The following is a 14,565-nucleotide window of genomic DNA, read 5'->3' as shown; positions in this document are numbered from 1 at the left end:
TTTGTGAGCTGTCTTTGGCAATCTCGGTATTGAAAAACTTGGTATGGAAGTCGACTATAAGAATGGAGCCATCTTTAACCTTCTTGTTTCTCTCCATGTCTCTCAAAGTCAAAGATCTTTAATTTTATATACGAACCAACATTAGATAGTTCCAAGATTTGACTATCTAATAAGCCAACTGTTCACCTTTGCCATGTATCCATTATTTGAGAATCTAATCCTACACCACGATTGGATGGTACACCTCACACAATTGGACATTGGCTTTTAAGGAGACAGATGAGGAAGACGGCGTTGAAGAGCTAACAGAGAGCTACGAGGAGGAAGGACAAGGCCTAAAACTTCTGCAACGAGCATCCAAGATGTGTATCAAGACCTTGGGGGCAGAGACACAGGCTCTGAAGAAAACTGCAGCAGCGAGATTGAAGGCTGAGAAGGCCAAGAAGAGAACAGCAGCTGAGATGGAGGGTGAAGCAGATCAGGATACCCGGGCGGGCCAGGCAGACAATGCCCAATCTGTACAAATCAAAAAGAAGGAATCGAAGGTGCCGTGGACACGTAGACCGCCGCACGTTTTCCCAAAGTTGTCTAGAGGGATTGCCGACTACTACGATCACCTCTTCACTTACACGAACCCCGAGACTGGTGCCATTACTTTGCCTACTGCTGGCGTTGCACAGAGATCCCTTGACCTGCTAGGGAAGAAGAACGAGAAGTACCTGAAGCTGACCAAGGCAATGGGGTATCTCGAAAATGGGGCATCTCGATTGTGGACAACGGGCCAATAAGTCCTGCCCTTGCCCTTCGAAGACGTGGACATGAACGCAGACTTCATGATTTTTACACTCTGGCTTGTTCATTATGATCCGACTGGCAACGAATTTAAATATTCCTGGCTGCCGTACTTGAGTCGGCATAAAGAGGGAAGCGAGGGTCTATGGAGAAAGACGAGGGGAGGAGAAAGCGGGTCTCAGGGCCAGCCTCAGAGTGCGAGTTCGGTGGACGACGCACATTGTTGGACACAGCCTCTTCGCTTCCGGGTCTTAATGGCAAAGGTTGATGAAAATGGGGAGGTACAAGAAAGGGGAGGCAATGCAGATGCTGAGGAGGAAGCCGAGATCACGAAGTGGACACATCTCGACTACGTGCAAGTATTTGACCCTCTGACGGACTCGATACCAGGTAATCCTGCTCATCGCCCAGTCTATCGTTACTGAGGCGCGGTGGTTGTGGGACGTTTGGGGTTGAGAGTGTACAATTAGTGTTGAGCAGGAAGTTGAATGCAATAATAGTCGTCCATGAGATTTCCTTCACCGACAGAGAATGATGATAATCGTCACGGTAATGATCAGAGAGGGACATCCACTAATTCTGATAGACTTCGCTTCTTGGCGCTTTCCAATTTGTACGCGGCTAAGGCAACCATCTTCTCCTCGATGAACGCAGTGATCATCTCTTCTGAGACTGCGCTAGCAAGCTGGTCAAAGTCTGGCGTTGCAGCTTTGAGCTGTTGCCACACGAACCTATCAGGACCATTGAAACCGTCGCGCATTATGCAGTGAAACCAATTGTGCCCATCTTCGTTGCACTCTCTCATGAGAGCTGACAGCCTCTCAGTCGATGGCATATCTTGGAGAGTACTTCGCTCCTCTTCCTCCAAGACCTCTAGGAACACTTGCAAGGCCTTTTCATACCCGGTGGCAACCTCTTCATCGTCTCGTCCCCACTCGTTTGGGGATTGCAGGAGTAGCCATCGAGGAGGAGAGCTGAAGAGCTGACAAGGCCCAGCATACGACCATTCCCAATCAATGACACCGACAATATTCAAGTCCCGATCATTGTCTACAATCATGTTTGATGGGCCAAAATCGTCGCAGATGAGTTTGAACGGCCCTTTGTCGTACTTCGCGAACACATGGCGCGGGATAAGAGACTTAAGTGTTTCCGAGCAGATGAGCTTGTTTCGCGCATCTGATTCGTTGTCGACCGCATTTCGTTGCTGGTGCAACTGTTGAAGGTCTCCGTCGGCGACATGGGTGAAGTAGTCTGTAGTAGACGAAAACGTTGCAGATTTTGGGCCTGGGAAGCGTTGCTGATTAGTATCAGCTAGCGGGAAAGCAAAAGCGGGTTTATGGAACGTACAGTATGTGTCAACTCCACAGAGAACTAACATTTCGTGTGCCCTCCACGTAAAAGGCCGTGAATGTACTGATGCGGCGTACCCTATGTCCACTGTTCCTGCCGGGGGCTCGGACAAGCTGCCGATCCGGGCAAAGTCGAGCTTGAAAAGCTGGAGCATGAATCGAGCAACTTGGCGATAGATTATTGCCACTACCTCATCACTAATGTCTTGCCGCATACCTCTGGCGCCAGGTTCAGATTTGAGCAGAATGCTGTCCAAGCTGGTGCCTTTGATGACTGACATCATAATGAACGAGCCTAGCCCAAGTATGTTGTCCTCAGCCACACCCCAGGCTTTGACCTCGGGAACAGGAATATCTGTCTTGTCTCGTATAAGTTTCAGTGTTGATACTTCAGCCTCGACTTTCTCATCGGGGTATCTGACTTTGGTCCCTTTAGGAAATCGGACTATCCACTCCTCGGCATTCTCAAACACAACCTGTACTAGCCAGTTATATGAGCCGTGACGGTCGTGCTTGTTTGTGTCATGAAGTAGTTTGCAAGGTAGCTTTTGAGGGTGGAACTCAGAAACCCAGGCTGGAATTTGATGGCGACATTTGGCCAACCAAAGTGTAGAATGCATCATAGTGTTGATATACAGAATCTCGTCATCGTCCATCTTACTAGATATCGCGTGGTAGGATATGTAGATTGAGAAAGCGATCTGGAGCTGTTCTCAAGTGTAGTGAAGGAAATATATGTTCTAGCTCGATGGGTATTAGTCTTCTGTAACAGTGCAAACTTATCACATGATCTGCAGGCCATCAAGTAAGGGCTGGCTCGCCATTGTCCATTCGGCCATTTTCAGAAAGTATTTATTATGTTTACAAGAAGAATTCCTACTTGAGAGGTAGATAACAACCTAAAACCGATCCTAGCAACTAACTAGTTGATTGATTGCCGGTTGACGATCGATTGAGAGAAGAGATTGTGACAAACCCAAATTTAGCAGTGGTCTTCTATGATGTTTCTGTCAATGCAAAAGCGTGGTGATGTGTGTGAACTAATGTGCGCCAGTGATATAATATATATGTTATTGTCGCCATCGGGTGACGATATCTATCTCCGGAGCCAACAAGTAAGTATGCCTATGTCACTTCCAGTTATTTTGGAAAGGAGAGGTGGGGAAATGGAAAAGTAAATGCCGACTTCCTCAAAGAAGGTCTGAATCAAGAAACCCGAAGGTTGTGAAGTTGAAGAACACTCACCAACTATTCAAGAAGAAGCAGTAGGTGCTTGCGATCACGACAAGATGAACAGAGAGGCACATGCCAAGACTGTTGATGGAAGAGACTTTGCCAGTCGCATTCGTGTCAAATTTTTCGTTTTCGAATTTGAAAGTACTGTCAATCGGACAGACCTCTTATACTGTATGACTATTTTCAAGCATGTCAGCCAGGAGGACATTATGCAGGGCGCAATGATGGTCGAACGATAGATCAAGAATCTCAGCACGAAATACGTGCCGACAACCGTGCAAACGATCCTCATCCCTGCGAGTTTTATCGTGTTTCTGAGTTGTTTTTTTTTTAGTCGAGCAGTGAGTCAAAACGGAACGAGATGACAAACGTTCAGCAGGAGTAGGAGAGGAAAATGTGTAGCGAAGAGATGCCAAGCACTTGCATTTCCCAAAGTCGGAATCTCTGTCCCATCTGATAAAAGAATTGTTTCACAATTCATGCACTGGGTGCATGACAACAACTGAGAATATAAGACAGCAATCTCCCTGATTCTGCTCCGCGGTTCTGGGCCGCGATTTTCAGCTGTGTCGTCGGCGTGAAAAAGAGAACAAATTAGCGAGTCTAGAAGCCTCCCCTGCTTTTATAAGCGAGCTTGCGAATTCTCTCATTCGTGCACTTTCCGCAGCTATGTGGGGAAGCTCTAATTTAGGATTAGCTCTCTGTCGGAAATAGGGGTGTTGCCGAAACCGGTCTTCTTTTCACGTCCCTTTTCCAAGCCACATTGATTCACGATACTCCAAATGGACGCCCCAATCCACCTCGAAGGAGCTATGGGGCTCGCAAGAGGCTTGAGCCCAATAAAATCCAGTGGCTGTGATGGCATCTCGACACCGCGTCGTTGAACTGTCAATATTGTTTACCCGTCGATAGCTCAGGGAGAGAATAGTTGTCGGGAAGACCGAGAAGTTGAATACATAAAGCTATGTGTAGGTAGATTTTGGCATATCGAGAATTTCCTTCTTTCCAAGTCTCTCAAGTCTCTCGTTTCCAATTGCAAAAATGCAACCCACGGTCTTTACCATCGCCAATTTTGTCTTCCTTTCGGCTATTGCAGCCAATGCTACACCTGTTCTGCAACTGACTCCACGATCCGATGTTAATATCACTGGCTACAATTATGGAGGATGCTATACTGAGGCAACGAACATGCGTGCCCTTACGGGCGATGCATATTTTGACGACCTGATGACGGTGGAGAAGTGTGCAGCAGCTTGTAGCACTTTCTCTCGTTTCGGTGTCGAGTATGGGCGAGAGTGCTATTGCGGAAACTCGATCATGCCAGGAAGTGTATCTGCTCCCGAGACCGATTGCAGCTTTCCATGCCCGGGGGATGCAGGAGAATTCTGTGGTGCCGGCAACAGACTCAACATGTATACGAAAGCAGCTTCACTTGGGTCTACAACTACGCAAACCCTTTCGACATACTCCACGCTTGGCTGCTATACTGAGCCAAGCGATTCTCGTGCTCTGACTAGTCTCACGGTCGTCGATGACACGATGACTGTTGAGCAATGTGGTACAGTCTGTGGTAGCCATGGTTACTCTATGTTCGGAGTCGAATACTATGATGAGGTATATGTCAACGTATTCCTGTGAATTATCTTGACTGACATCTAACAGTGCTATTGTGGAAACTCACTTAAGCCTGGAAGTGTTCCAGCTCCCTCTACTGACTGCAAGTATGCTTGCAAGGGTAATTCTTCAGAGCTCTGCGGAGGTGACTGGCGATTAAACTTATATCAGTGGTCAAACACAACCTTATCCTCCATCTTAGCATCGTCCGTCTCCAACAATTTCACTGAAGTCGGTTGCTACACCGAAGCAGTGGGTATCCGAGCACTTAGCATGTCTACCTTTGACGATGATGACATGACTGTGGAACAGTGTGCTGGTGTTTGTAAAGGATACACTTGGTTCGGTGTCGAATACGGCAGAGAGGTATGAGATCGTCTGTAGGTTGACTTCATAAACTGACAGATGTAGTGCTATTGCGGGAATTCTATCAATGCTGGGAGTGTCCCTGCTGCCCCTACGGATTGTAATTTCCCTTGCGCGGGTGATAGTACCGAGCTCTGTGGAGGCTCAAACAGGTTGAACATGTACAATTACGGAACTGTTACATCATCAACTCAACTCTCGAGTACTAGCAGCACCCTATCAAGCTCTTCGCTGCTTTCATCGATTACATCTACTTCGAGCCTGGGTGTCTCCAGCACATCAACATCAGTTTTGTTTACCCCTACGTCCTCCTCTCTCGCCAGCTCATCGCAGCTTTCCAGCTCTTCCAGCTCTTCCAGCTCTTCCAGCCAGCTTTCATCAAGTAGCTCTCTACTCAGCTCATCGTCCAGTTCGATGCCCAGTTCGAGCGTCATTGTGAGCTCCTCGGCCTCCTCGACTATTGTCTCTAGCTCGAGCCTATCCTCGACCCTCTACTCCACATCTGTGAGCAGTTCCTTTATAACTTCAGTGACATCCTCGAGCGTCTCTTCGTCTGCCGCTACATCATCATCCGCTGCTGCCAGCTCTTCATCTGTCGTATCCTCATCATCGGTAAGAAGACCCATCACTTTGTCCCCAAGAATGTTCCACTAACGAAATACAGACCACGTCGACAACTTCCGCAGCCTGGTCATGCAAAACACCCCTCCTAGACCCCAGCTTCGAAGAGACCAACTCTGCAAAGGTCCCATGGCAGATATACAACCCGCAACCCAACTTCGTCACCTATAACTTCCAGGCTCCAAGCACAGCTTCTAACCCTTCTGTCGATGGTTCTCAACAAGCTTCGATCACATATACATATGGACCGAACATACAAAGCTGGTTCTACCAAGATGTTAATTTGTGTCCCAGCACGACCTACACATTGAGTGCCGTAAGTCCTCTCCTCCCCTCTCTACAAAGATGGCATTAACGTGAACGACAGTGGACCAAATACACCAACACGATTGCCTACGTATTTGATGCTGTATATTATATCTCAACCACAGACCAGACACAAATTCTCGACATCATGTCGGAAGTTGTGGTAAGAGAAGGCGTTGGTTGGGTTCACAGCACTGGGACGTATACATCGGATGCGGTGAACACGAACATCGCGTTTAATGTTCGGATGATCAACCCTGGGTCTGTAAGCTATGCTAGGACATTTTATTTTGATGCCATCTCGTTCACGGCGCAGTAAAGGAGCGGAGATGATGCCGAGGTTTTTGAGTACGCATTGTGTTGTTCGACTCTTGTCGAGCTTCATCATAGGCTTTGTAACTATTATGCATGAAGTACTTTTTCCTTGGCATGAACTACGTGCGGAGGGTTCTGAATTGCGTAGGCCTGACATTCTTTAGAAGACAGTCGGGACATATCCGAGGCTGATGAGCAGTTAGCTGGATTTAGTCTAATGGAGAAGATACTCAATTACATTCAACAATTAACTTCGTCAAGGACGCGATAATGCAGTAGCTATTGGAATATTCACTCGGAGATCGTAGATGACTCCTCGGAAGTCGCGCGAAGTGTGATCAATGGGACATAGAAAATGTGGTTGAACAAAATCGTTGACTTTCCGCGGAAATTCCGAGGACGCACAGAGCAAAAGTATGACAAAGAAAGACCAAAACCTGTGAAATTCTTCTCACATTTATAATATTTCGAGGATCTAAATTCGGGACTAAGTTGTTTTGTGTTTTATGATTGCTATCAAGAGGTGGAGCGGGAAACCTTAGTGGCTTTGGCTGCAATCCCCCGGAGGCGTTAATGCAATGATTTTGAGCTACCAGCTTTTGCCATAGTTTAAACCAGCTTCAAAAATTGTCAGAAGATAGTGCTAGACTTCTAGATATTTTCAAATTCTCATCATGAAAAAGAAGTCAAATGCGGAAGCATAGCCCCGACCCCGCTTTTCACCCCGCACTACCAGCACCAACAAAGCAAACCTTTCACCAGGAGAATAAGTGTTTCCTAATCGTATTCTCCAGAGCAAAGTCTTGTCAATGATGACGCACTTTACCATCATCCGACGCTACTGCATAATTTCCTACATCACTGCAAGGATCTTCACGAAGACATGCTAATATTGTCCCGACTAGCTCGATGGATGAACTTGTGGAGAAGTGCCGCAAAGATGGGGTATTAGAGATCGTTGAGCGAGAATCGTATAAAGCGGCTGCTCGGACAATGTCTGTCTATTTCTTTCACATCTCAGATCCATCAGTAAATTTACGAACATGATGCTATCAAGTTCTTTGCCCCCAATCATCGGACCGCTTCTCTTCACTGCATCACTTTTTTATACCTCTACCAACGCTGTTTCCCTAACGGTTGATACTACCGTAGGGACTGTCTACGGCTTGATCAACGGATCCAATCCCAACGTTGCCCAATTCCTTGGAATCCCGTACGCGGAGCCTCCGGTGGGACAACTTCGATGGGCGCCCCCAGTGCCAAAGTCCCCAGTCGGCGTCATTGATGCCACATATTTTGGCCCTTCTTGTCCCCAGGTAATCGCTACAGCGCAGTCAGATCCCAATGTGTATACTGTGGATTCGCGTGACTTTCTCATTTATGGTCCAACCTCAGAGGATTGTCTCCGCTTGAGCGTTTGGAAGCCGGCTACGACTCCGAGTAACGCAGATTTACCGGTTATAATGTTTTTCTATGGGGGAGGACTGTCAACTGGTGGGATGGCTATCAACTATCAGATTCCAACGCGATGGGTTGAGAGGAGTCAAAGTCATATTGCAGTTGTTTTCAAGTTTGTACTTCGCTTCCATGTGCATGTTTTCGGTATTAACATTATTTCAGTTATCGAGTCAACGTCTTTGGCTTTCCCAATGCGCTGGCCTGAATCAAACTGAGCAAAACCTTGGACTTCTAGATCAGCGCCTTGCCGTAGAATGGGTCCAGGCAAACATCGCCAGCTTTGGTGGTGACCCTTCTCGAATTACAATTTGGGGTCAGTCAGCAGGTGCCGAGTCTGTTAATTACTACCAGTTTGCTCATCCCGATGATCCTATCGTCGCTGGCGTGATCTGTGACTCGGGGACTGCGTTACCAATTTCGTTTGCTGTATCACCTTCCACGTCTGGCCTTTATACAGATTTCACTCTGCTAGCTGGACATCTCGGCTGTGGTAATCTGTCAGCTACGGCGGAGTTGGCTTGCATGCGTAACGTCAGTGCAGATACTATCGAGGGCTTCCTTACGAGTTATACAGGCACACCAACTCTCTCGTTTGGAGCAATCGCTGATAATAAAACTGTTTTTGCAAATTACACTCAACTGTTCAATGAGGGGATGACTGCCAAAATGGTAAGTAATCCTCTACTGCTTCTCATATTGGTAGAAATGACTGACGAAATAACTCAGCCTACTATTTTTGGATCTAACAATAACGAAGGTGGATCTCTGGGGGTCTGGTTTGAAAATGGCACAGCAGAAAACTACACAAATGCGAATACAATCACGCTGTCCATTCTCTGCGCAGCAGAACAATCAGCCATGTATATGTTTTTCCATGACTCAACCTTGAACTCAACGCTGACCCAACGATCTAGACTGCGGTATCCACACAATGCCACAACATATCGATACTACTATGCTGGCAACTTCACCAACATCTCGCCACAATCCTGGGAAGACGCATACCACAGTTCCGAGCTCCCGTTGGTAATGGGAACATATGGCATCACCCATGGTCCATCGTCGGCATTTGAAGAAGCTGTGTCGGTAGTGATGCAGGACTTGTGGTTGGCGTTCATGACGGACCCTGAAAATGGACCGCCCGCGCAAGGTTGGCCTGTATGGAGCCCCGACGGCTCGGTCATAGAGTTTGGAAGGGAAGATTTGGTGACACAACTCCTCCCTAACAGCATGTTTCCTAGTCTTTGTACGAGTGAAGGAACGGCTATGGCAGGTGGTGTACCTCCCTTGTAAAACTTTCTATTCAATTTATAACAATGGCTTCTGGCTTAGTGACCCATTCGAAAGCTGGCCATAAGTTATAAATGGAATGAGAGTTTAAGGTAAACTTCTGACTCAATGAAGAACCAACGACAACTGGCTGTAACCCCCCTTTTCGTCCCGGAGATTTGATGCATGACGTGTACTACAGCTAGAATCTATGTAGCCGAAAACTGGAACGGATAAAAAACGGTGATTATTTCGGTGATAAAAGTAATGTGCATGATACACGCGATGAGAATATGGACGAGGGTTAAAAGAGAATAGGGAGGACTCTTTCCTCTGTCAGGATCTTCGTGACGAGTGGGCAATTAGTCAGAAATGCGACGTTACCGAGTTCTCTAGTAATTTAAGCTTAGCTCAAACTATCTATTCTTTCAGTGGAGGGCAACTGGATTTAGCTATGTTAAAACAGCGATAGAGTTCGAACTTCGATGTGAAGTTTGAAGTCATTTGGTGCTGTAATCCACTGTCAACTTGAGGAAACAATGGGCATCCAAGCTAGGCCACACGCTATATGCAAGACTTTCGATTTGGTGCAAGACTCCATAGCTACAATAATCGCTTTTCCCAACCCCCCCTAACCCCCCTGACCCTATGGAGTCCGAAATATCCTGTTCTCTTACCATAAGTGAATCACATGACCAATCCAAGTACCCCCAGCGCAATCCAACTCCCCATAAGGTAAGTCATATTGAGATGAACCTCCTGCGTCTTCCCAATCGCCTCATTGTACTCTCCTGTCTTCGGCAACGGAATTTTCGCCTTCCGCTTCCAGAAATTGCCCACGTGCTGCCAAGCCGCTGCTAAAGCTGCGACATTGACACTTGCAACAGCCAGGCTTTTCAAAGTTCCTTTCGAGCTCAAGATAAGGTATGCTGAGCTCAAGAATGAAAAAAGCACCTGCAAACGCGTTAGATGGGTAAGCTGAGGGTGGAGGGGAGAAATACAGCAACAGTGCCACTAGCTTGGGTATATCTCGTCTTCCATAATTGATCTTCGGCGATGTTCGACCATTTTGCTGCCTTTTGGGCTGTGCTTTCGTATTTTTGTAGGTTGCGGATGGAGATTGAAGCTAGGTAGAGGTTGTACCCCGCGAAGGATGCTTGGAGAGTGTGGAGGAGGCTGATGAGTGTTGATGCCATCTTGAATGTTTTAAGGAATCGATATTAGATCTGAAGGTGGAAATAAGTCACCGGTGATTTTGCTCTGAATATTTCGACGAGGACTGGCAAACAGCTTGTTGTCATGATGTGGCGGTGCAATGACGTAGTTTGTGCTCGAGAGTTTCTTGCGATGCGAAGCGTGAAATGTCTCGGACTAATTTGACTGTGTATGAAGTGCAAATCAAGGCCTTTCGAAATATCATGTCATGATGTCAATGTCAACGCAACTTGATGCCAGAAGGTCTTTGTCAAAGCTTGCCTAGCTAAGCTCGGAGGTTCTCAGATAGTCACATGATAAGACGTCATTCTCTGCCTACCTACCTTGTATCAAGAATCGAAGAATCGAAAGAAATTCCACGTTGAGAAAAGCATCAGCTATACCTGTATCATGCCAGAATGAGGTTTCCTGCTCAAAGCAGCCTTCCAAAGTCGACAAGTTTGTATACCTTGCTCACGTGGTTGGAATTAGAGTTAAATTTAAGGTTAAAGTGGACAGCCAATGAGAGCTGTCTCGAGATCTTTTGTTGCATGTCGCAAAAGGATGCTTCTCTGAAGTGACAACGCTAGTGGCTCATCAGCCAATCATGTTACAAAATCCATTTTGTATGGGATTCTCGTTGTGTTCTTCTCTCTCTTGACCTGCTTCAAATCAGGAAAAACGTAAGGCCGGCGCTAAGAACCTTAAATTTTTTGTTGCACGTCGCAAAAATGCTCAGGATTTAAAACTCAACGATGCACTTCTTTAAAATCAATGAAGTTAAGGCAAGCAGGAAATTTATACGCTAGGAAGCTCTCAGCCAATCATATTATAGCATTTTATTTGTGTGTGTTCTTCGTTGAGAATTGGAAAACACCACCAAAATTTGAGGGGAAACATCGTTTGGCACTGTAGCCGCTTTTGGACTAGCCTAAAGCGCGTAATCACTTTATTTCGCGTTTGGCCTACCAATCTTTCCTTCTCCTTTATTGTTTTTCTCGTGATTGCACCACGGTCAAAGTCAACTTGGAAAGCTACAATAGCATCTACCCTTCCACAAATATTTCTCCTTAGCCTTGCATACTGGGAACCATACGACGAAATCTATACGAGTCTGATTGATCAACTTTCCAACCACGCTGAGATCAAACGTGCCAAGAGTGCCAACTCCGCAATCACTTTCCTCGAGAACGAGAATCCTCGAGCCGTTATCGTCACTGATCAGGATCTCCATGATAACAAAAACAAGCACGTCTTTGACAAAGTCGTGTCCTGGGCCCGTGGTGGGGGAACAGTTATTGTGGGCCTTTCCTTCTGCGGCTTCACCATCCCAACCGAGTTCAAGAATTTCTTTAGCTCTTTTGGACTTCCTGTAAGTCCAGGCTCGCATTCAATTTGCGTAAGATTGGCAGAAAAGGCCTTTTGGGACCGTCCTTGCATTATATGTGTGACTTCGACAAAATCCTTCCCTTTGCTGACTTCCTCACAGTGGACCCGCGGAGACTATCACCGAACGAACTTTCAGTTCAATCCATCACTCACTCTCCCACCGGTAATGCAATCCTCGCTTTCTGCTCCATACAGTATGAAAGTCCTCCATGTTGACAAAGCTCGACCAGAGGAGAAGCTCTACATTCCCGTCGACGGAGCACGAATTCAGTCCTCGGTCTTCGCAGCTGATCCTGTCAATGATCCTACGCAAGCGGCTGTGGCTGGCGCGAAGATTGGTCAAGGAGATTTGCTTTATATTGGAGGTGTAAATGGCGAGGAGGGATCCCATGAGATTACTATGAGGTTTTGTGGACTATGACTCGATTATGCTTGATGAGAATTATTGGCTTGTTGGTGAGCGTGTGGCCATACACGTAATCTCTCCGGTGCGTTCTTTCTTTGAGCATTGGCGAGAAGGTTCTAGATGGAACCGAAAGAAATTGAGGAGGTGCCACATCCATGATGGTAGTTTAATCGCTACATCGCCATAGGTGAGCCTCTCAGAGCCATTTCATTGTCCCATTCTTGCATGCGTTGTAGCGAAGAGGGAGCTTGAAGCGAAGTTCCACTGTCCCAATTCCAATGTTCAACCTTTGGCTGGAGTTTGTTATTGTAAGGATCTTCCTTCCGATCTCTGTACCTTCTTTCTTCGACAGACTTTACAGAGTTTCCTTTCAGGAAATCAACTTGTTGATTCTTTTCAGCAGAAATCAACAAATGCGGTATTTTTGGCTAGTCAGGTGAAGCCGACTGCATCTTTCTGGCAAACAGAGAGAATAGAGGAGGAGCATGAGCCCCTCTCCTGTCTATTTTCTCCTTCTCTCTTTTCTATCCTACCGCCTTGCGTGTTTCGTGGAGTTTGACTCGCCGGTACCCAAGACTCAAGAGATGGATTCATTTGGAAGTATCGACGTATTGATCTTCAGCCTAGGAATTCTGCTCTAGATGAAGCCTATGGGTCAGTAATGAGAAAGCTCCGCGAAGGTTCGGATACAATCGTCCAAGTCGGAACCGCCCGCGAAGCCATAGATAATGTCGTCCAAACCCCGAGTGTTGTTTTGATCACCGATCATGGCATTCATAAAGAGGAGAACGAGGAAATTCTCCAGAGGATTGTATCCTACGTTCGCGCAGGTGGTACTGTCGTGGTCGGCTTCTTCTTTCCATACAACACCAACGCCGATCAATTCGAAGCTTTTTTTGAAGCTTTTGGCCTGGCTGTGAGTTTCTGAAGTGCTTCTGATCATGAGTGTCTGCCGGTCATTTATGATTGGAATCATTTAATTGCTCCACTCTCACAATTCTCTAATGTTAACGCAGTAGCTTTGACTTCAAGCATACGCAGTACCCTCAGAGGCCAAGATACTGACTTTAACTCAACAGTGGACGATGGGAGCTTACACCCGAGCAGAATGCTGGCCAAACGTTGGCTGCAACATTGAGAATCGTGCTGTTTTTGGAAATATGCCTTCAAATTACCACACTAAAGCTGTCTATGTCCATGGCGCCAAAGCAGACGAGAAAATCTACGTCGATCCTTTCGATTTACCTCCCGATAGTGACCGGACTGAGGCAATTGTGGCCAGAGCCAAGGTTGGACAGGGTTGGTTGGTCTATATGGGCGATGTCTATTTTGGGGAAGAGTTTCAAGATATCCTGCTGAAGTTGTGCGGTATTGATAAGAACGGTTGATAGAAATCTGCTCCTTTGGTTGCCAGATGTCGAGAAACACTGCCAAGGCCGGAGGCACGTTTTGGTCATCATATTCTGACAAGAAAGGTCTTTGCTGAGTTCTTCTTGGAGGATCTCATACTTATCAGTCTCCGGTTCACGCTCATCCATGAATGAACGTGAAAAGGCTCAATTCGAGGTTTCCGTCGACAAATGCTTGAACACAGTAACCAAAAATAGAGGGGTTGCCCAGAAGCTCGAGCGACATAAGCCTCTGGACGCGAATCTTTACGGTAATTACATGCCGATACTGAGGATCGGCGCGTGGGCTTGAGGCTCGATCCGGAATATGGGCTGTGCTGTCGTATTCAAGAGGGGTAGCATCATCTCTCTCAACAATGCGACTTCTAGTATGAACGTCTTTTCGTCGGATTTGCTATACGAACAGAATCCTCTTAGCCTGTAGTCTCAGGCTCTTAGCTAGACTGTACCTCGAAGTCTTCTCCATTTCAGTCTTGTACTGTATTTTGACAACATTTCGTTATTCAGAATCACATGTTCAATCACGACACTTTCGCGGACTGTTCCGAGCACAACAAAAGCTTGTGTCCTCTTCTTGAAGAACCCTTGATTTGCACTTGGTGTTGGTAAGCGACCATCATCCCACCAATCGGATAACGAGGAGACCAGCCCCTGAAGGCTTTCACTCAGGGGCCACGTCTAATATCCGTCATGCCCCGCCAACCCACACTAGTATTATATTATGACCTTTCACCTGTCGTTCACGCTTGCACACGTTCATGATACGCACTATCGATATCCACAAAGTGTCAGATTCTGATTCGAACCTTCCGCTTCTTCTTCGCGTCTTCCATTGACC

The 14,565-nt window shown here is 46.6% G+C and overlaps 7 protein-coding genes across 7 annotated transcripts; 5 read left to right on the top strand and 2 right to left on the bottom strand.

Annotated features, from left to right (window-relative positions):
• Positions 1-818: 818 nt before the first annotated feature.
• On the top strand, positions 819-1,217 carry LY89DRAFT_740846 (uncharacterized protein; the record flags this gene model as incomplete). Its single annotated transcript, XM_018220646.1, has 1 exon — positions 819-1,217. The coding sequence occupies one exon, from the start codon at positions 819-821 to the stop codon at positions 1,215-1,217; it is 399 nt and encodes a 132-aa protein (XP_018064131.1).
• Positions 1,218-1,282: 65 nt separating this feature from the next.
• On the bottom strand, positions 1,283-2,891 carry LY89DRAFT_276977 (uncharacterized protein). Its single transcript, XM_018206424.1, has 2 exons — positions 2,143-2,891; positions 1,283-2,079 (listed from the first exon to the last, which is right to left on the bottom strand). The coding sequence occupies exons 1-2, from the start codon at positions 2,798-2,800 to the stop codon at positions 1,349-1,351; spliced, it is 1,389 nt and encodes a 462-aa protein (XP_018064130.1). The 5' UTR covers positions 2,801-2,891; the 3' UTR covers positions 1,283-1,348.
• Positions 2,892-4,310: 1,419 nt separating this feature from the next.
• On the top strand, positions 4,311-6,903 carry LY89DRAFT_657273 (WSC-domain-containing protein). Its single transcript, XM_018212422.1, has 5 exons — positions 4,311-4,994; positions 5,043-5,360; positions 5,406-5,972; positions 6,025-6,297; positions 6,349-6,903. Exons 1-5 carry the CDS (start codon positions 4,422-4,424, stop codon positions 6,604-6,606), a joined length of 1,989 nt encoding a protein of 662 aa, XP_018064129.1. The 5' UTR covers positions 4,311-4,421; the 3' UTR covers positions 6,607-6,903.
• A 742-nt stretch (positions 6,904-7,645) lies between these two features.
• Positions 7,646-9,353, top strand: LY89DRAFT_740843 (chlorogenic acid esterase precursor; the record flags this gene model as incomplete). The annotated part of the gene is made up of 4 exons (XM_018220645.1): positions 7,646-8,176; positions 8,223-8,729; positions 8,787-8,920; positions 8,975-9,353. 4 exons carry the CDS (start codon positions 7,646-7,648, stop codon positions 9,351-9,353), a joined length of 1,551 nt encoding a protein of 516 aa, XP_018064128.1.
• A 612-nt stretch (positions 9,354-9,965) lies between these two features.
• Positions 9,966-10,764, bottom strand: LY89DRAFT_628037 (uncharacterized protein). The gene is made up of 2 exons (XM_018211167.1): positions 10,331-10,764; positions 9,966-10,283 (listed from the first exon to the last, which is right to left on the bottom strand). The coding sequence occupies exons 1-2, from the start codon at positions 10,523-10,525 to the stop codon at positions 10,017-10,019; spliced, it is 462 nt and encodes a 153-aa protein (XP_018064127.1). The 5' UTR covers positions 10,526-10,764; the 3' UTR covers positions 9,966-10,016.
• Positions 10,765-11,577: 813 nt separating this feature from the next.
• LY89DRAFT_597549 (uncharacterized protein) lies at positions 11,578-12,333 on the top strand (the record flags this gene model as incomplete). The annotated part of the gene is made up of 2 exons (XM_018209983.1): positions 11,578-11,895; positions 12,013-12,333. Coding segments are annotated over 2 exons (639 nt in total), but the record flags the coding sequence as incomplete, so codon positions are not given.
• Positions 12,334-12,656: 323 nt separating this feature from the next.
• LY89DRAFT_276931 (uncharacterized protein) lies at positions 12,657-14,158 on the top strand. The gene is made up of 2 exons (XM_018206423.1): positions 12,657-13,234; positions 13,398-14,158. Exons 1-2 carry the CDS (start codon positions 12,980-12,982, stop codon positions 13,704-13,706), a joined length of 564 nt encoding a protein of 187 aa, XP_018064125.1. The 5' UTR covers positions 12,657-12,979; the 3' UTR covers positions 13,707-14,158.
• The last annotated feature ends 407 nt before the right edge of the window (positions 14,159-14,565 follow it).

Source organism: Mollisia scopiformis, assembly GCF_001500285.1.
Source record: "Mollisia scopiformis unplaced genomic scaffold LY89scaffold_28, whole genome shotgun sequence".
Taxonomy (NCBI): Eukaryota; Fungi; Ascomycota; class Leotiomycetes; order Helotiales; family Mollisiaceae; genus Mollisia; species Mollisia scopiformis.
This window is presented reverse-complemented; position numbering and strand designations above follow the sequence as displayed.